The sequence below is a fragment of the Hypanus sabinus genome, chromosome 9, assembly GCF_030144855.1.
Source record: "Hypanus sabinus isolate sHypSab1 chromosome 9, sHypSab1.hap1, whole genome shotgun sequence".
In the NCBI taxonomy this organism is placed as follows: Eukaryota; Metazoa; Chordata; class Chondrichthyes; order Myliobatiformes; family Dasyatidae; genus Hypanus; species Hypanus sabinus.
Window position 1 is genome coordinate 157,096,131 of NC_082714.1, and position 20,698 is coordinate 157,116,828.

Genomic DNA, 20,698 nt, shown 5'->3' on the forward strand with positions numbered 1-20,698 from the left:
ACAGTAGGGTAAAAGAACCATGGTGTACAAAGGATATTGAAAATCTAGTTAAGAAGAGAAAAATAAACTCAGTATAGGTTCAAGAAACTAGGTACTGTCAGAGCTGTAGAAAATTACAAGGGTGCCAGGAAAGAGCTCAAGGATGAAATTGGGAGAGTTAGAAACATAGAAAACAGGTGCAGGAGTAGGCCATTTGGCACTTCGAGCCTGCACCGCTACTCAGTATGATCATGGCTGATCATCCAACTCAGAACCCTGTACCTGCTTTCTCTCCATACCCCTGATCCCTTTAGCCACAAGGGTCATATCTAACTCCCTCTTAAATATGGCCAATGAACCGGCCTCAACTGTTTCCTGTGGCAGAGAATTCCACAGATTCACCACTCTCTGTGTGAAGAAGATTTTCTTCAAGAAGGGGCCCTGAAAAGGCCTTGGCGAGCAGGATTAAGTAAAACCCCAAGGCATTCTACAAGTATGTGAAGAGCAAGAGGATGAGCTGTGTGAGAATAGGACCAATCAGGAGTGAGGGTGGTGATAAGTGAGTGGAGCTGGAGGAGGTAGTGGGGATACTTAATGAATATTTTGCTTCAGTATTCGTCAGTGAAAAGGACCTTGGGAATTGTGGGGATGATTTAAAGTGAACTGAAACACTTGAGTGTATAAACATTAAGGAAGAGGATATACTGTAGCTTTTAAAAGGTATAAGTTAGATAAGTCACTGGGAACAGTGTACTGTGCTACTGTGGGAAGCAAGGAAGGAGACTGCTGAACCTCTGGTGATGATCTTTGCATCATCATCAACAGGGACAGGAGAAGTACCAGAGGATCGGAAGGTTGCAAACGTTGTTTCCTTGTTCAAGAAAGGGAGTAGATATAACCCAGGAAATTATAGACCAGTTAGTCTTACTTCAGTGGTGGGAAAGTTGTTGGAGAAGATCCCGAGAGGCAGGATTTAGAGCATTTGGAGAGGTATAATCTGATTAGGAATAGTCAGTATGGCTTTGTTGTGGATGGTTCGTATTCTGCATGGAGGTCAGTGACCAGTGGTGTTCTGCAGGGATCTGTTCTGGGACCCCTTCTCTTTGTGATTTTTATAAATGACCTGGATGTGGAAGTAGAAGGATGGGTTAGTAAGTCTGCTGATGATACAGAAGTCGAGGGTATTGTGGATAGTCTTGAGGGTTGTCAAAGAATACCGGGCGACATCGATAGGATGCAGAACTGGGCTGAGAAGTAGCAGATGGCGTTCAACCCAGATATGTGTGAAGTGGTTCATTTTGGGAGGTCAAATTTGAAGACAGAACTAAACATTAATGGTAAAACTCTTGGCAGTGTGGAGAATCAGCAAAATCTTGGGGTCCATGTCCATAGGACACTCAAAGCTGCTGTGCAGGTTGACAGTGTTGTTAAGTGTATGGCATGTTGGCATTAATCAACCATGGGATTGAGTTCAAGAGCTGTGAGGCAATGTTGCAGCTATATAGGACCTGGTCAGACCCTACTTGGAGTACTGTGCTCAATTCTGGTCGCCTCACTATAGGAAGGACTTGAAAACCATAGAAAGGGTGCAGAGGAGATTTACAAGGATGTTGCCTGGATTGGGGAACATGCCTTATGAGAATAAGTTGACCAAACTTGGCCTTTTCTCCTTGGAGTGATGGAGGATGAGAGATGACCTGATAGAGGTGTATGATGATGAGAGGCAGTGATCGTGTAGAGGTGTATAAGATGATGAGAGGCATTGATTGTGTAGATAGTCAGAGGCTTTTTCCCAGGGCTGAAATGGTTAACACAAGGGGACATAGTTTTAAGTTGCTTGGAAGTAGGTACAAAGCTAAGTTTTTCCACACAGAGTGGTGGGTGCGTGGAATGTACTACCAGAGAAGGTGGTATAGGCGGATACGATAGGGTCTTTTAAGAGTCTCTTAGATAGGTACATGGAGCTTAGAAAAATAGAAGGCTTTGCGGCATGGTAATTCAAGGCAGCTTCTAGATTAGGTTACACATTCAGCATAATATTGTGGGCAGAAAGGCCTGTAATGTGCAGTAGATTTTCTATGTTTCTAATGGAGAGAGGCAGAAGAAAGGAAACCATAGGCCAGTTGGTCTGACCTCAGTGTTTGGGAAGATGTTAATTGTTAAAAATAGGGCTGTGGAGTCCTTGGAGACACGTGATAAAATCTGCCGTAGTCAGCATGGCTACCTCAAGGGAAAAATCTGACAAATCTGTTGTAATTCTTTGAAGAAATAACAAGCAGGATAGACAAAGGAGAATCAGTTGATGTTGTGTACTTGGATTTTCAGAAGGCCTTTGACAAGGTGTCACACATGAGCTGCTTAACAAGCTACAAGCCTGTGGCTTTACAGGAAAGATTCCATCATAAATAAGACAGTGGCTGATTGGCAAAAGGCGAAGTGTGGGAATAAACGGAGCCTTTTCTGGCTGGCTGCTGGTTACTAGTGGTATTCCACAGGGATCTACGTAGGGACAGATTCCTTTTATGTTTTACGTGAATGATTTGGATGATGGAATTGATGGCTTTGCTGCAAAGTTTGCAGACAATATGAAGACAACTGGAGTGGCAAGTAGTTTTGAGGAAGTAGAGAGGTTACAGAAGGACATAGACAGATCAGGAGAATGGGCAAAAAAGCGGCAGATGGAATACAGTGTCAGAAAGTGTATGGTCATGCACTTTGGTAGAAGATATGAAAGGGTTGACTCTTTTCTAAATAGAGAGAACAGACAAAAAACTGAGGGGGCAAAGGGGTTTGGGAGTCCTTGTGCAGGATTCCCCAAAGACTAACTTGCAGGTTGAGTCTGTGGTGACAAGGCAAACACAATGTTAACACTCATTTCAAGAGAACTAGAATATAAAAGCAAGGATGTAATGTTGAGACTTTATAAAGCCCTGGCGAGGCCTTACAGAGTATTGTGAGCAGGGATGGGCCCCTTATCGTAGAAAGGATGCACTGAACTAGAGAGCGTTCAAAGAAGGTTCATGGAAAATGATTCCAGCATTGAATGGCTTGTAATGGCTTGTCACATGAAGAGTGTTTGATAGCTCTGGGCCTGTATTCAATCAAATTCAGAAGATGAGGTGTGACTTATGGAATGGCGAAAGGCCTTGATAGAGTGGATGTGGAGAGGATGCTTCCTATAGTGGGAGGGTTTAAGCCAAAGGACACAGCCTCAGAATAGATGGGCGTCCTTTTAGAACAGAGATGAGGAGGAATTTCTTTAGCCTGAGAGTGATGAATCTGTGGAATTCTTTGCCACGGGCAGATATAAAGGCCAAGTTTATATGTATATTTAAGGCAGAGCTTGATAAATTCTTGATTAGTCAATACATGAAGGGACACGAGGAGAAGGCAGGAGATTGGGGCTGAGAGGAAAATCGGATCAGCCATGATGAAATGGCAGAGCAAGCTCGATGGGCCAAATGGCATAATACTGCTCTTGTATCTTATGAAATATAACAGTAAGATTCCAGGAAATATAAAACTTTACAACAATAATTTTAAAAGTCACCTTAGTCAGTTATACACTGGTGGTATCATTTAATAGGTTGATAATAAAGCAAAAACACAAGCTTTGCACAAGGTTAGCCGAGGAAATCACAGGATTTTGCCAGGATTTGAGGACTTGACTTGTAGGGAAAGGATGAATAGGTTAGCGTTGGATTACCGGGGGGGGGGGGGGGGGGAGGAGCACAGTAACATAGCAGTTGGCATAATACAATTACAGAGCCAGTGACGCAAGTTCAATTCCCACATCTGTCTGTAAGGCGTTTGTACATTCTCCCCTTTACCATGTAGGTTTCCTCCCACATTCCAAAAACAGAGAATTGTAAGGTTTAATGAGTTGTAGGCCTACTATGCTGATACCAAAAGCATGGCAACACTTGCGGGCTGCCCCCAGCACATCCACAGACTATGTTGGTTGTTAACGCAAAGCATGCATTTCTAAATATGTTTTGATATTCATGTGACAGAGGTTAGAACCTTATTCCCTGGGATTAGGAGAATGAGGATGCCATATGTAAGATGTTCATACGTTCTCCTTGTGACTGTGTGGGCTTCCTCCGAGTGCTGGGGTTTCCTCCCACAGTCTAAAGATGTAGGTTAATTGGCCACAATTAGGCTAGGATTAAATAGGTGAGTTGTGGAGCCAGGAACATATCACTAAGTAAAAATAAAATAAAGTTTTACAGAGGTATACAAATTTATGAAGGGTAGGGATCAGGTAAATGCAAGCAGGCTTTTCCCACTGAGGCTGGGTGAGATGAGAACTAGAGGTCATAAGTTAAGGGTGAAAGGTAAAATATTCAAGGGGAACCTGAGGGGGAATGTCTTCACTCAGAGGGTGGTGCGAGTGTGGAATGAGCTGCTGGCAGAGGTGATGGATTGCCAAATTTAAGAGGGTTTGAATAAGTACATGGATGGGAGGGGTATGGATGTCTAGTCCCATGTGTGGGTTGATGGGTCTAGGCAGAACAATGGCTTGACAGGGACAAGGTAGGCCAAATGGCCTGTTTCTGTGTGGTGGAGCTCTTTGACTCTAAGTCAACAAAAACTACAGACCTTTAACAAGAGACAGTTGTGTTTAAATCACTGGGAAGTATAATAATAAAAAAAATACACCAACCTCTTCACTGTGGTAATCATCTGGACTGTATCCGGTTCGAAAATAGGCTATTGCCACTTCATAGCCATCTCTAAACATCAACACAACAGAGACAAGTGTTACAGAACTTCCCCAAACAAATTTTAAAGTCAATGAAAAGCAACTGTACGACTGACACTGGAAATCAGACATGAAAACAAAAGTGCTGGAAAACCTCAGCAGGTCAGACAGCAGCCACAGAAAAGAGAAACCTTCCATCACAACAGAAAGAAAATCTGAATTAAATGAAAATGATTTTGTTGAGGTCGTGGTGAAGGTGGAAGGGAGAGTGGGTGAACAAAGAGGACTTCAGTGATAGGATGAAGCAATGTACTCATTAAATGGGCAGTTAAGCTCCTTTCTGTCTGTCAGGCATAGAAGCAGAATTAGGCCATTTGGCTCATCCATCATCAAGAAACCCCACCATCCAGGCCAAGAACTCTTCTCACTGTTGTCAACGGGATGGAGGTCCCACACCACAAGATTCAGGAATAGTTCAAACATCAGGTGTCTGAACCAGCATGGATAACTTAAATCACAACACTGAACTGATTCCAAAACACTTTCAAGGACTGTACAACTCATGCTCATGATATTTATTGCTTATTGATTTATTGTTATTAAGCTTTTTTCTATTTGCACTCTACAATTCATGTTCTCAGTATTATTTATTTACTTAACATTTTAAATTTGCACTGATTATCTTTTGCACATTGGATATTTAACAGTCTATGTTTCTGTGTAGTTTTTCATTATTCTATTGTATTTCTTTGCTTTACTGTGAATTCCTGGAAGAAAATCAATCTCAAGGTAGGATATGATACTAAATGCATACTTTGATAACCATCTTACTTTTAACTTTGAAGTCTATCTGCCATTTGATCATGGCTGATTTATTTGCCCTCTGAGCGATCTGCACCGGCTGTCTGACATGTTCCTAATATTGTGAAATTTAGGAGATAAGTAAGCGATGACGACGAGTAAAAATGGCTAGCCCCACTGCAAACAGCAAGGAGGAGTTATCTGAAGCAGGAGAATGCAAAACTGACTGCTGCAGGCTGTTCGGGATTATTCTGGAGTCGTGAAATTATGTGAATAGAGCAGATTGTGAGCACCTCTGCTCCATCTGCCAAAACCAGAAGTTCCTGGTGGCCAAACATTTTAATTCTGATTCCCATTCCTGTTCTAACGTGTCGGTCCGTGGCCTGCTCTTGTGCCAAAAAGAGGCAAATATCAATTTCCTGTTCTGGTAAAAAAGAAAGATTCCTTTCCCCTCTGCTCTTCTTCTATTCCCCACTCTGGCCCATTACCTCTTCTCACCTGCCTATCACTTCCCCCTGCATCCCCTTCTCTTATAGTCCACTCTCTTCTCCTATCACATTCTTTCTTCTCCAGCTCTTTACCTTTCTTATCCACCTGGCTTCGCCTATCACCTTCTAGCTAGCCTCCTCCCCCTCCCTCTACCTTTTGATTCTGGCATTTTCCTCCTTCCTTTTCAGTCCTGTAAAAGGGTCTTGGCCCAAAATGTTGTCTGTTTATTCATTTTCATACGCTGTTTGACCTGCTGACTTCTCCCAGCATTTTGTGTGCGTTGCTTTGGACTTACAGCATCTGCAGACTTTCTTGTGTTAATTAATTCAAGCAACTAGTCTTCAGTTATTAATGCAAGAGAACAGCTTTGCAAACAAACAGCCCTGTCTATGGAGTACAAGCTTCTAGCACACAGTAGACAACTGGCTGCTGAGAAATAGGAACAATGAACCCATGGAACATGAGGGTGGTTAACAGTTGTGGCAGGACTTGAATGCTATCAGGTCGTGTAAAGTAAAATCAAGCGATATAGATGAGAGCAAGGCTTCGCTTTGACATGAGCTCAATGCCTTCTATGCCCACCTTGACTGCTGAAACATGGAGGTGCCATCACAACCTCCCACAGACACCAATGATCCTAGGGCCGATTTACAAGCATTCTTCAAGAGCGTGAACCCATGAAGAGTATCGGTCCCAGATGGGATACCGGGCTGAGTAGTAAAAACCTGTGCTAGTCAACTGGCTGGAATGTTCACTGAGGTCTTTAATCTCTCGCTTTGGCAGTCTGAGGTACCCACCTGCTTCAAGCTGGCTTCAATTATACTGATGCCAAAGAAGAATGTGGTAACCTGCCTTAATGACTATTGTCCAGTGGCACATACATTAACAGTGATGAAGTGTTTTGAGAGGGTGGCGATGAAACGTATCAATTCCTGCCTGAGAACTGACTTGGATCTATTCCAATCAGATACATACATCAGGATGCTACTTCTCGACTACAGCTCAGCATTCAATACCAACATCCCCTCAAAACTAATCAGTAAGCTTCAAGAACTTGGTTCAATACCTCCCTTGTGCAATTGGATCCTCAATTTCCTCACTTGCAGACCCCAGTCAGTTTGAGTTGGCAACTTCTCCCTCACAATCTCCATCAGCACAGGTGCACCACAAGGCTGTATGCTTAGCACCCTGTTCTCTTGCTTTGTACATATGACTGCATAGCTAAGCACAGCTCCAGTGCTACAACCCTGACATTTATATTCTTATGGGTATATTCAATAAATCTATAGAAATAATAACCATAACAGAATCACTGAAAGACCTCCCAACTTGACCATTCAACCATAATGCAGAACAAACTGTGCAAATACAAAAAAAATAATAAATAAGCAATAAATATGGAGAACATGAGATGAAAAGTCCTTGAAAGTGCATCTATTTGTTATCCCCATTGGTTCAAGAGGCTGATGATTGAGGGGAAGTAACTGTTCTGAACCTATGGTGAGAGTCTTTAGGCTCCTATATCTTCTTCCCGCGTGCTCTGAGTGGTGGAAGTCCCTGACATCGTATGCTACTTTCCAGCGACAATGTTTTGTGCAGATGTGCTCAATAGTAGGAAGGGCTGTGATGGACTAGGCTGCATCCACTACTTTTGTAGGATTCCCCGTTCAAGAGCACTGGTGTTTCTATACCTGGCTGTGATGCAGTCAGCCAATATGCTCTCAGGCTGGAAAGGGTCCTGACTGTGTGGAAAACATTATGTGTGGTCCCAGTACCCAAGAAGGGCAACCAAAAGACTTGAATGACTACTGTCCAGTGGCCCTGACCTCACACATCATGAAGACTCTAGAGAGGCTGGTCCTGGCTCACCTCTGACCCCTGGTCAGATCAGCCCTCGATCCCTGCACTTTGCTTACCAGGAGCACATTAGAGTCGACAATGCTGTCATCTACCTGCTGAACAGAGCCTACTCCTATTTGGATAAGCAGAACAGCACTGTGAGGATCATGCTTTTTTTGATTTCTCAAGTGCCTTCAATACCAGTGAGCCCTCATTGCTGGGGGAAATGCTCCATTCAATGTAGATTGGCACTTCCATTGTATCCTGGATAATGAACTACCTGACTGGCAGAGCACAGTGTGTGCAGCTTCAGAGCTGTGTGTCTGTCATGGCTACAAGCAGCATTGAGGCCCCACAGGGGACTGTACTGGCTCCATTTCTGTTTACCCTGTATACTTCAGTCTTTAGATACAACACTGAATCATGTCATCTGCAGAAATTCTCTGATGATACAGCAATAGTTAAGTGTATAAAGGGAGGACGGAGGATATAAAGGGAGGGTCCTGGTGAAGGTCATGGTCAAAAGGTGCAAGCTGAATCATCTGCAGCTCAGCATTAGTAAGACAAAGGAGATGCTGATGAACTTCAAAAAGGCGAAGCCTGCACTGCTTCCAGATACTATTGATGGTGAGGATGTGGATGGGGTGAAGACCTACAGGTAGCTGGGGTGCACCTGGATGGCAGTCTTGAGCGGAACACCAACACAGGGGCTGTGCACTAGAAAGGCCGGAGCTGCCTCTACTTCCTGATGAAACTGAGGTCCTTTGGAGTATGAGGCTTCTTCTTCACATGTTCTATCAGTCTGCTGTTATCAGTACAATCTTCTATACAGTGCTGTGCTAGAGCAATAGCATCAACACCGGTGATGCCAATAAACTCAATAAACTGATTAGAAAGGCTGGCTCTGTTATAGGGGTCAAAGTGGACACACTGGAGGTTGTGGTAGAACAAAGGACCCTATGGAAAATCCTGGCAATTCTGGACAAGGCTACTCACTCTTGCGTGCCTCCCTGGCTGAACAGAGGAGCACTTTTTTTGTAATAGACTAAGACAGTTGCACTGCTCCTAAGAGCATAACATGAGGTCATTCTTAGCCCCAGCCATTATACTGAAGCTTTACGATGAGTCAACCTATAGCCGGGAAAATAATGATCCCCTCCTCTTAGACTGTTTAAGGTAACATTTTTTTCCAATTCTTTCTTACTTCTCTCCTAATATCTGTGCACTTGTAATGCTCCTGTGACACTGTAATTTCCTTTGGGATGAATAAAATATCTATCTACACATCTATAGAAGTTTGTCCAAATTTTAGATGTCATGCCGAAACTCTGCAGACTCCGAAGAAGTAGAGGTACTTCTGTGCTTTGGCAGAGCTGACTCAATGGGCTGAATGGCCCAATTCTACTCCTATTTCTTATGGTCTTCTTGCGCTTATGTACCGGACCCAGGACAGGTCTTCCGAAATAATAACATCAAAGGATTTAAAGTTGCTAAACCTCTCCATCTCTGAGGACTGGCTCATGGACCTCTGGTTTCCTTCTCCTGAAGTCAGTAATCAGCTCTTTAGTCTTGCTGACTTTGAGTAAGAAGTTGTTGTTATGGCACCACCCAGCCAATGGTGACAACAAATGGAAAGGCCAGTTGAATTAGAAGTTCAAAGTAAATTTATTACTAAAGTACATGCAGTATGTCACCTTGAGATTTGTTTTCTTGCAGGCATTCACAGTGGAACAAATAAATACAATAGAAGCTACATATAATGAAAATCTACAAATTAAAGACTGACAGACAACCAATGTGCAAATACGTAAGTTAATAATACTGAGAACATAAGTGTTGAGTCCTTGAACGTGAGACAATAGGTTGTAGAATCAGTTCAGTGTTGAGGTGAGTGAATTTATCCACGCTGGGTCAGGGGACTGATGGTTCTAGGTAATAACAGTTCTTGAACCTGGTGGTCTGGCACCCAAGACTGCAGTACCTCCTGCCTGATCACCATCAAAACTAGGTTCACAGTAAACTTGAAGAATGCCACCTCATATTTCATCTGGGCACACTGTAGCCAGCATGTCTCACAGCTGAGTTCTCCAACTTCAGATAACTTGCACTTAGTTTGCTGCAGAACAGGCCATTTTTGCTTGCTACTCTCTTCTTTTGTATCTTTAATTTGTTGAACTTGGCCTGCTGGCCAGGTCCCATAAGACCCCACTGTATGTTATCATAACAGCACAACTTTATTGAGTTGGACATTGTGCACGTGCTATGTTGGCGCTGGAAAGTGTGGCGATACTTCAAGATTGTTTAATGTCATTTCCAGTATTTGGGCTGCTCTCAGCACATCCTTGGGCGTGCTGGTTATTAACTCAAATGTTAGACTTCACTGTGTTGTATATTGTTATGAAGGATGAACAGCTCTGATGGGCAGCAGAGTGGAGGGTTGCCCATATCCCCCTCCCCTGGGAGAATTACAAACCATTACTGTTGCCAGGCTGCTAATGAGAGAGAAAGAGATGGAACAAAACATACTGGGACTGGAACATTTGCTTCAGACAAGGGCGAGACAACACCAGGGGGAGAGAGACCATATTATGACTCCTGTAAGACTTATGGCTCCGGAGAAGGCTGGTTTGATGGGCTAAGCCATTCAAAACTGATTGACATCTGAGACCCCGTGAGTAGGGATAAAAGTGAGGTCTGGGGAGCCACCCTTCAGACACACCATGAGACACACTAGTGAGCACTGTTTAAGTGTTGGAACCCACGAGAAAAGTGTGGGGCATCAGAGACTGAACGAAGGATCGGTCAATTTTAACTCACAGTGTTTATAGCGAGGCCAGTGGGGGCTTGTGTGTGTGTCCACCCTTGCCTGGGTGACGAGTCCACCACAGAAGAACGGTCTAGCAAAAGGACAGGGGGGGTCATACCTGAATGGCCACAACAACACATCGACGGATCAAGAATGTTAAGGAAGGTTTGACTGGCTGTCACTGTTTGCTCTCTCTCTCTCTAACAATTACAACACATTGACCAACAACTACCTCAGCCTGTATGAACTGAACTGAACTTTATATTCACATATGACAATTCATTACCCCCTGGACATCGATAGAGCTTGTTTATTATTGATTATTATTATACCCACACTTTTAGGTTTAGTATTGCTAACGTGTATTATCTGTATATTTGCATTGTTGATATTGATTTGTATATTTTACTAATAAACACTGTTTTGATAATAGTACCAGACTCCAACGGATACTTCTATCTTTGCTGGTAAGACACCCAGTTACGGGGTACATAACAATATACACATATGAAAATATACATGTATGTAATTGTTAACATGTGTGCATGTGATAAGTAAATCTGAATCTGAATCCAACTTCCATCATTGAAATGCTCCCTCAACCAATGGACTCACTTTCAAGGACTCTTCATCTCACGTTCTTGATATTTATTGCTTATTTATTTTCTTTCTTTCTTTCCTTTTGTATTTGCAGTTTGTTGTCTTCTCCACATTGGTTGAATGTGCAGTCTTTCATTGATTCTATTGTGGTTATTATTCTATTATGGATTTATTGAGTATACCCGCTAGAAAATGAATCTCTGGTTGTATATGGTGACATATATTTACATTGATAATAAATCTGCATTGAATTTGTTTTTTCTCTTTTTCAGTTTGGATGCAGGATCTTCAACCCAAAATGATTATCTTTCTTTACATAGTTGATGCCTGACCTATGATTTTATGGACCTACTAAGTGCCTCCAGCAATTCAGAATTTTCTAGTCACTGTCACCTACATTTCTCAACCTTGATTTGCCTATTCCTGAATGCTCTCAAGAAAGTGGTGGTAAGCTGCAGTCATCCTAGGGGAGTACTCTCACAGGCTTGTAGAGTAGGAATTTAGACCCAGTGACCATGAGGGACAACGCATTTCCAACTCAAGACGATGTCCAACCTGAGATGGGAAACTTGAAAAGGTGCTCCTACGAGTCTGCTGCCCTCGTTGTGGTCAGGGTAGCCTTGACAAGTAACTGCACTGCAATTTGTAGATGGAACCAACACATGTAATGTGAAATATTATAGGATCCAAATTCCTGGCACTTGCCCCCTTCCTTCTCAGTCTAGAACAGGCATGGGCAAACTACGGCCCGCGGGCCATATGCGGCCCGTTAAGCTTTTTAATCCGGCCCGCAGAACTTGATGAAATTATATTAATAAACCTTGTTAACGTTTTTTCCCCGCAATTCTGGCGTTTTCCCAATAGATGACGCACTCTATATACATTGACCTTTGTTGAGGTGCAGCGTATTACTCCACATTTGAGCTTTACTCTTTGTTCGGCTCGACCTATTTGTGTGAACAGGCGTTCAGCGTCATGAACATCAACAAAGCCAGCCACAGATCCAAGTTAACTGACCAACACCTCAGATCCATCCTGAGAATCGCCACAACAAAACTAAATCCAGACTTTGATGCGCTGGCTAAAAAGGGAGACCAACAACACTGTTCCCACTGAAATTAAAAATAAGTTTATTCGTTGTGTTATGTAAAAAATGCATTTGAAAATATTTTTTTCAATAAGCCTTACATGTTGCATGTCATTTCTGTTAAGTGATGGACATGAGTAGTGTGCAGGTGCACGTATGTTCTCAAAATAAAAAATGCGCTCCAGATCAAATAACGCGCTCCGCATACTGGCGCGCTGTCATTGTTCTGTCTTTGTGCTGGTCGTTGTTGAGTTTTGGCACAGGGGACAATTGAACAAGAAGGAGTAGGACAAGTAGACCTGCATCTCCTACCGTTTTTGAATTAAAGACAGTCAGGAGGAGAGTGATGATGATAATATCTTGAAGGATAACAGAATTTTCAGTGCTTTAAAATAATAACTGTTACTATTAAAAAAAGCTGTATTTTATTCATTTAATTTTCAGTGTTTTAAAAGTCATTTCAATAAATAGCTAAATACCATGGGACTTCAAAGACAGATATTTTTGTTGTAATGCATTTGTTCATTTTCAATTGAAATTAAAGCACATGTTTTCTACATATCCCATGATATTTTATTTTCTCTTATGAGGTGTATTACCAAAACACTCCGTCCATCTGCTCCTGGTCTGGCCCCCCTGTCAAATTTTAGAACCCTTTGTGGCCGACAAGTCAAAAAGTTTGCCCACCCCTGGTCTAGAAGAAGGGTCTCAGCCTAAAACATTGACTGTTTATTCATTTCCATATACAGTTTGCTGCCTGACCTGCTGAGTTCCTTCAGCATTTTGTGTGTGTTGCTCCAAAAAGAGAACTTGTTTCTTTAAAAACAAGTCAAGTTTATTGTCACCTACACAAGTCCATGTATGTACAGGTGTAATGAAGAAATTAACTGCAGCAATATCGCAGGCACATGGCACAAGACAAACATAAGTTATACAAGGCCGTTGAAGAGATGTCTTTGAAGAGTACAGTAGGGGAATGGATCCATTTGGCATATTAAAACAAGACAAAGATAAAAAAGAAGGATTCTATGGTGACATATACTATTGATCACAAACAAGATAGAATCTGCAGATGTTGGAAATCTGAGCAACACACACAAAATGCTGCAAGAACTCAGCAGGCCAGGCAGCAACTTCCTAGCTCTTTGCTTCATCCCTCCCTCTCCAAGTTTCACCTATCATCTTGTGTTTCTCTCTCCCCTTCCCCACACCTTTCAAATCTACTCCTCAGCTTTTTTTCTCCAGTCCTGCTGAAGATTGAAAGATGCTGCCTGGGCTGCTGAGTTCCTCCAGCATTTGGTGTGTGTTGCTGATTAGATAATATGGGGCAGCACAATGGCGTAGTGGTTAGCAGAACACTTTAGTATACTAGCAACTTGGGTTCAATTTCTGCCACTGGATGTAAGGAGTTTGCGCATTCTCCCCGTGACCACATGGGTTGCTTCCGGGTGCTCCGGTTTCCTCTCATAGTCCAAAGACGTACTGGTTGGTAGGTTAACTGGTTATTGTAAATTGTCCCATGATCAGGTTAAGATTAAATCAGTGGATTGCTGGGCGTTAGGACTCGGGCCTATTCCGCACTGCATCTCAATAAATAAATAAATAGATTTGCTTTAACAAGCAGGTGTACCTAATAAAGAGGCCACTGGGTGTATATTCAAGTGCATTGTTTGATCTACTTGCCTGTGATGATATTGCAGCAGATTTTTCCATTGTACCTGTAGATTGTGATAATAAACTTGACTTGAATAGATTTAAAATTCAAGCTAATTATTTAGCTTAATTTGTTTAGGCAACTGACATCAACTCGTGTCGCGATCGGTAAAAGGAAAAAGAAAACTCACATGTGAAGTCTTTTCTCTTCATCCAAACACCCTCTCTCATATATTTCTATCAATTGCCTCCGTATTACACGAATATTTCTGTCCCAAAAAATAAAATAAAATAATTAATTGCTCGATAGAAAGCAAATTGAGTACAACAGGCAAGCTCACTAAATACTGAGCTATAGAAAGTTCAACCATTAAGACGTGAGAAATTAAAGAATTGAATTTGCATTTAATCCTTATGCAATATGTTTATTTCTGAAGTACAGTATTATGCAAAAGTATTCAGCACATATATGCAGTCGGGGTGTCCAAGATTTTTGCACTGTACAATACTGTAGCAATTTTATTTATTATACCATATTACTGCTTTTGCAAAAAAAGTCAAATTTCATGACATATGTGAGTGGTGATAAATCTGATTCTGATATGGGTCTCTATTGTGTACAGAGTGGGAAAGGGGCAGGGAGAGTGAATTTTGGTTGGGAAAAGGGAGAGGGAAGGGAGTGGGAAGTACCAAAGAGATATACTGTAATGATCAATAAACCAATTGTATGGAATCAAATGACCTTGCCTAGTGTATCAGGACTGGGTGTGTCAGCACCTGCGCCACCCCCTGCCCATGGCATTCCTTCTCTGGCACCTGTCCCCCACCCTTCCCACACTGCTTCATATTTGCCATTCCCATCAACCTTTGTTCCCGCTAGGTTTAAAAACTCGCTTTCCACTCCATGTTGATAAATACAGTACTGTGCAAAAGTCTTAGGCACCCTAGCTATATATATGTGCCTGAGACTTTTGCACAGTACTGTACAATTTTCCATACCTGTCTATCACTTTGTCAACCCATTAGTGTAATGAGAAAGCTAGGGACTCTCTCAGAATTAATACGCATTCAGTAGAGTGCAGTGATGTGTACAGTACACTGGTAGGATGGAACACACCCCGTTACTGCGTTAGCATAAGGGGAGGCATGTAATAGTCAGTGTAACACTGTTATAGCACCAGCAACCTGCGTTCAATCCTGTCGCTGTAAGGAGTTTGTACGTTCCCCTTATGGCCATGTGGGCTCCTCTGACATTCCAAAATGTATGGGTTGCAGTGAATAAATTGTGTGGGCACATTATGATGGTGCCAGAAGCACGATGACATTTGCAGGCTGCTTAGATGAATTGTTACATGGAATTTCTAATTGGATTAGGAATGACTGAAGGGTTAATTGAGGAACATTTGATGGCTCTGGGCCTGTATTCACCGGAGTTTAGAAGAATGGGGGAGGGGGGGAGGTGGGAGAAAGAAGGTCTCATCGAAACCTACCAAATACTGGAAGACCATATAATGTGGACGTGCAGACAATAATTCCAGTGGTGGGAGAATCTAGGGCCAGAGTGAACAGCCTCGGAATAGAAGGATGTCTCTTTAGAACACAGATGAAAAGAAGCTTCTTTAGCCAGAGTGGTGAATCTGTGAAATTCATTGCCATTGTCTGTTATTGAGGCCAAGTCAGTGCATATATTTAAAGGTGAAGCTAATAGGTTCTTGATTAGTAAGTGCTTCAAAGGTTACAGGGAGAAGGCAGACAATGAGGTTGAGAGGGATAATGAACAGCCATGATAAAATGGCAGGGAGATTCGATGGGCTGAATGGCTTAATTCTGCTCTTATGTCATCTGGATACATACTTTTTCCAAAGCTCCATTTCTAAGCAGCGCTGATCAAAGATATTCCTCGAGACTTTCTCAACCAGGAAAAGAACCACTGCCCTGAAAGCAAAACAAAAAATATTGCAGATTAGAATCGTACAACAGGTATCAGCCAATCCACAGGTGTTTAGACTGAAGGGACAGATGATAGAGCAATGCCAGCCTGGTTTAGCACAACACAGGAACAGACCCTCTAGCCCACGATGTTGTGCTGAACTATGTAAACTAATAAATAATCAATTATGCTACACAATATCCATTTCCCTCCATTCTCTGCACATTCTTTAGAACAGAGACAAGGAGGAATTTCTTTAGCCAGAGTGTGGTGAATCGTGGAATTGTTTGCCAGACAGGTCTGGAGGCCAATTCAATGGGGATATTAAAAGAGGTGGTTGACAGGTTTTTGATTGGTCAGGGTATCAAAGATTGTATGGAGCAGGCAGGGGAATGGAGTTGAGAGGGATAATGAATCAGCAATGATTGAATGGTGAAGCAGAATTGATGGGCCAAATGGTCTAATTCTGCTACTCTGTCTTATGGACTTATTCATATGTGTATCTAAGAGTCTCTTAAACACCTCAATTGTACTTGTTTCCACAACCAACACTGTCAGTGCATTCTAGGCACCTGGCACTCTGTAGAAACCTCGCCCTGCACATCTTTCCCTCTCTCACCTCAAAATGCATGCCCTATAATACTAGGCACTTCATCAATGGGAGAAAAATACTGGCCGTCTACTCTCACATAATCTTATAACCCTTTATCAGGTCTCCACTAAGCCTCTGTTGCTTCAGAAAAAACAACCCCAGTTTGTCTAAACTCTCCTTACAGCACATGCTCTCTAATCCAAACAGGATCCTCTCCCTCAATCCCACCTCTAATGAAGGGTTTTTGACGTGGAGTGCTGCCTGCTTTTCACAGCTCGATGGAGTCTGCACGCCTTTTTGCTTTTAGTTTACTGTTGTATAGTACTTACTCCGATGATCTATACAACTGCCAGGCTTTTGCGATTCCTTTGCAAATTCCTTTCGCTGCTTTGTTACTCTGGATCTTTGCTGCCTCTTGCGGTTTTCCCCAGACATTCATTACATGCCTACAAGAATCACAGCAAGATAAATACATTTAATAACTCTTTAAAAATATTTAAAGTTCTAAGTCATTTATTATCAAAATACCTGAATGTCACCATATAGAACTTCAATATTTGTTTTCTTGCAGGTATTCACAATAGAACAAAGAAATATAACAGAATCAATGAAAAATTGCCATCAAAGACTGACAAAGAAATAAAAATATGTAAGATTGTGCAAATACAAAAGGAGGTACAAAATGAATAACCAATCAAGAATCCACTAATCTCTGTCTTATATATTCGTAAAGACTTGGCCTCCACAGCTGCCTGTGGCAACAAATTCCACAGATTCACCACTCTCCGGCTAAAGAAATTCCTCCCCATCTCTATTCTTGAAAGTGAGTCTACAGCAGGAGTTCCCAAAGTTTTTTATGCTGTGGACCAGGTTGGGAAACCCTGGTCGATAGGTTGCGTTCAGTGATCAGTTCAGTGTGGCTGATGGGGTGGCTTGTGTACCTCCTTCCTGATGGTAGTTGCCAGAAGGGAGCATGGCCTGGATGGTGAGTGGTCCTTGATGAATTTCAAGATGTTTTCTCTGAAGCAGCGGAGGTTTAGTGGAGATCTGATAGAGGTTTATAAGATTATGTGAGCTGTAGAAAGCCAGTATTTTCCTTGCAGAGTCAAAATGCCTAATATTATAGGTCATTCATTTGAGATGAGAGGGGGAAAGTACAAAGATGATGTGCAGAGCAAGGTTTTTACCGAGTGCTGGGTGCCTAGAATGCACTGCCAGGGTTAGTAGTGGGAGCAAATACAATGCAGACTCTTAGATTGGCATATGAATAAGACCATAGGACATAGGAACAGAATTAGGGCATTTGGCCCATCAAGTCTGCTTCACAATTCAATCATTCCTGATTTATTATCCCTCTCAACTCCATTTTCCTACCTTCAGTCTATAACTTTTGATGCCCCTGCTAATCAAGAGCCTATGAACCTTCACTAAAAATATACCCAATAACTTGGCCTCCACAGGTGTGTGTGTGGCAATGAATTCCACAGATTCACCACCCTCTGGCTAAAGAAATTCCTCATTCTGCTTTCATGTGGCTGCACTCCTTGCAGATGTGCTTGAGGACAGCTTTCCCTGTGATGGACTGGGGTGTATCCACCATTTTTCGCAGGCTAGTCCATTCTTGAGCACTGGTGTCTCCATAGCAGTTAATTAATTAGTCAATGAACAGTATTGTTGTATAGAGAAGCAAATGTTTGGGAGTTCACTTACACAAATCTGTCCAAGTCAACCCAACAGCAAAGTCATACAGCTTCACCATGTCTACACTAACTATTGAGTACCATCCAGAGCAATCCTACACTAATTCCATTTTATCCTCCACACATTCCCATCAGCCTGCCCCCCACCCTTCCCCGATTCAACCACTCACTTGCATATCAGAGCCACTTTACAATGGCCAATTCAACTACCAACCTGTACAGCTCTGGGACGCAGAAGGCAACCCGAGCACCCAGAGGAAACCCATTCAGTCACAGTCAAGCTCTGCACAAACAAACTGGAGAACAGGATTAGTAAACTGGCTCATTATTGTTATATGTACTAAGGTAATCAGGTTCAGGTTAATTATCACTGACACATCTTGAAACTTGTTGTTTTGCAGCAGCAGTGGTTAGCACTAGATTCAATTCCCGCTGGTATCTGTAAAGAGTTTGCATGCTCTCCCTGTGACTGCATGGGTTCCTCCGGCTGCTCCAGTTTCCTCCTCCGTTCTAAAGACTTACCAGGTGGTAGGGTAATTGGTCTTGTAAATTGTCCCATCATTAGGCTAGGGTTAAATTGGGGGATTGCTGGGTGGCCCAGCTCAAAGGGCCAGAAGAGTCTATTCTGTGCCGTATCTTAATAATATGTAATCCTCTCACTGTAGGCTCGTAGAGAGTTAGCTATTACTGTGAATACAAACTACAGCAACATAACTCTACCATGCATGGGAATAACAATGAAAAAGCCATTTCTAGTAAATCAACACAAACATAACAGTTTGAATGGAGCTCAGAAAAATAGAGGGCTGTGGGTAACCCTAGATAATTTCTAAGGTAAGGACATGTTCGGCACAGCTTTTTGGGCCAAAGGGCTTGTATTGTGCTGTAGGTTTTCTGTTTCCTTCTAAGGGAAAACTAAAGCACTTAGCTGTAGGAGTACTGACAGACACCTATGCAAATTTACCATTCGCCAGGAAACAATAATTTAACTCACACCAGTATAAACTTGGATCATAATTATATTGACAAAATATTTTAAACTATAACAAACAAAATAGAGGATAAGGATCCATTACATATATATTAGTCTATACTGTTGGAGCTCATTGTGGTGTAATCAATCCAGTTTGCTTCATTTCATTTACTCCTGGTTTTGCACTGATAAAAAAAACAGTCAAAGCAAAACATAAATAAATATCCACGTAACAGCAAAGGAAAAGGTGTCGAACTTTCGCCAAGGTCATCCAGCCAACTAAAAATTATATGTACCTTATCTGTGAAACCATAATCTGAATGAGAACTTTCCAACATCAGCATCTGTCCTTCCAAATGGGTTCCGTGAGCATTTCAGCATGTCCTTCTGTGATGCTCATTATCTGTTTTCATTTTCCTTCTCTCCCCTCTCTCGATTCCACACTCCCTCTGGAAAATGGCTCCCCCATTCTTTCCCATTCTCTCTCACAAAAGAAATGTTAAAAAGACAAATCCCACTGACTAATTCCACAAGCCTAACTTAACCAACTGAATTTTTATTTTAACAGCAAAAATAAAATCCTTGAATCTATAACGTAATTAAAGAAACACTTATTGCTTTCTGAGAAAATCTGCAAAAAATAATTACCTAACAGCATAACTGTATTAATAAAATAAAATATGATCTTTAACTGGGATATTACATTCTTCCCACACCAAAATAGGGATGTCCTCATGACTTTTATAAACCTGCAACACTGATCAAACTTACTATTAACACAACATTTATACTCAGTAACAATAACAGTTATGTTCACATTTAAGTTCTGGCATAAGGCTTTCAACCTTCAAATGAATTAAATGATTACAGGACCTCCAATCCATTTGTAAATGGATGTAATATATCTTACCACTGGGATTGACACAGCACTCCGATTTCCAGATGTGACATATGCCAGCCTATCTGGAAGTTTGCTGACTCTCTGTGATCTTATCTAAGCTTCCCTTTCTTCATCCTTTGTTTATTCCCAGTCACTATTTCATCAGTTTGAGTCTTTTCATATTTACTTTGAGTTGTCTCATCCAGTCAACTGGGGGTTTGCAAAGGCAAACAAAGGTGCTTTCGTCAGCAACTCTTTAAGTGTCTGAAATGCTTCGTCACACTTTGCATCCCACCTTTCCCCGCAAGGCTCCGAAGGTTTAAGATAAGGCTTGGCTTCTTCTCCCTTTCTTCTCTGAGGGGAGATAACCACACAGGAGTTGTTTCAAAGGGTGACTCATTCTGGAGTAATTCTTTACAAATCTTCTGTAGAACCCACAGAATCCAAGAATGAGCACAGAGCACTCACAGTTCTGGGTCTTGGCCATGTGGTTACTGCTTCTATCTTAGAAGCCATTCCATTCTCACAGACTATGTGTCCTACATAGTTGACTAACACTTTACAGAACTGGCATGGTCCACTGACAGTTTTAAATCTTCAGCTTTAAGGCAGTCTAACAACTTCAGTAATCTTGACTCATGCTCCTCCAGTATTGACCCAAACA

At 41.9% G+C, this 20,698-nt stretch overlaps 1 protein-coding gene across 2 annotated transcripts in view; it reads right to left on the bottom strand.

The window, feature by feature from the left end:
- The window catches only part of gss (glutathione synthetase), a 112,535-nt gene that overhangs the window by 38,303 nt on the left and 53,534 nt on the right, over positions 1-20,698 (bottom strand). For both annotated transcript variants that reach the window (XM_059980919.1, XM_059980918.1), the window contains exons 6-9: positions 16,811-16,927; positions 15,814-15,894; positions 14,151-14,228; positions 4,646-4,715 (exon numbers count right to left, since the gene is read on the bottom strand). In XM_059980919.1, coding sequence (XP_059836902.1) covers positions 4,646-4,715; positions 14,151-14,228; positions 15,814-15,894; positions 16,811-16,927 — 346 coding nt within the window. The remainder of the gene's footprint in view (positions 1-4,645; positions 4,716-14,150; positions 14,229-15,813; positions 15,895-16,810; positions 16,928-20,698) is intronic.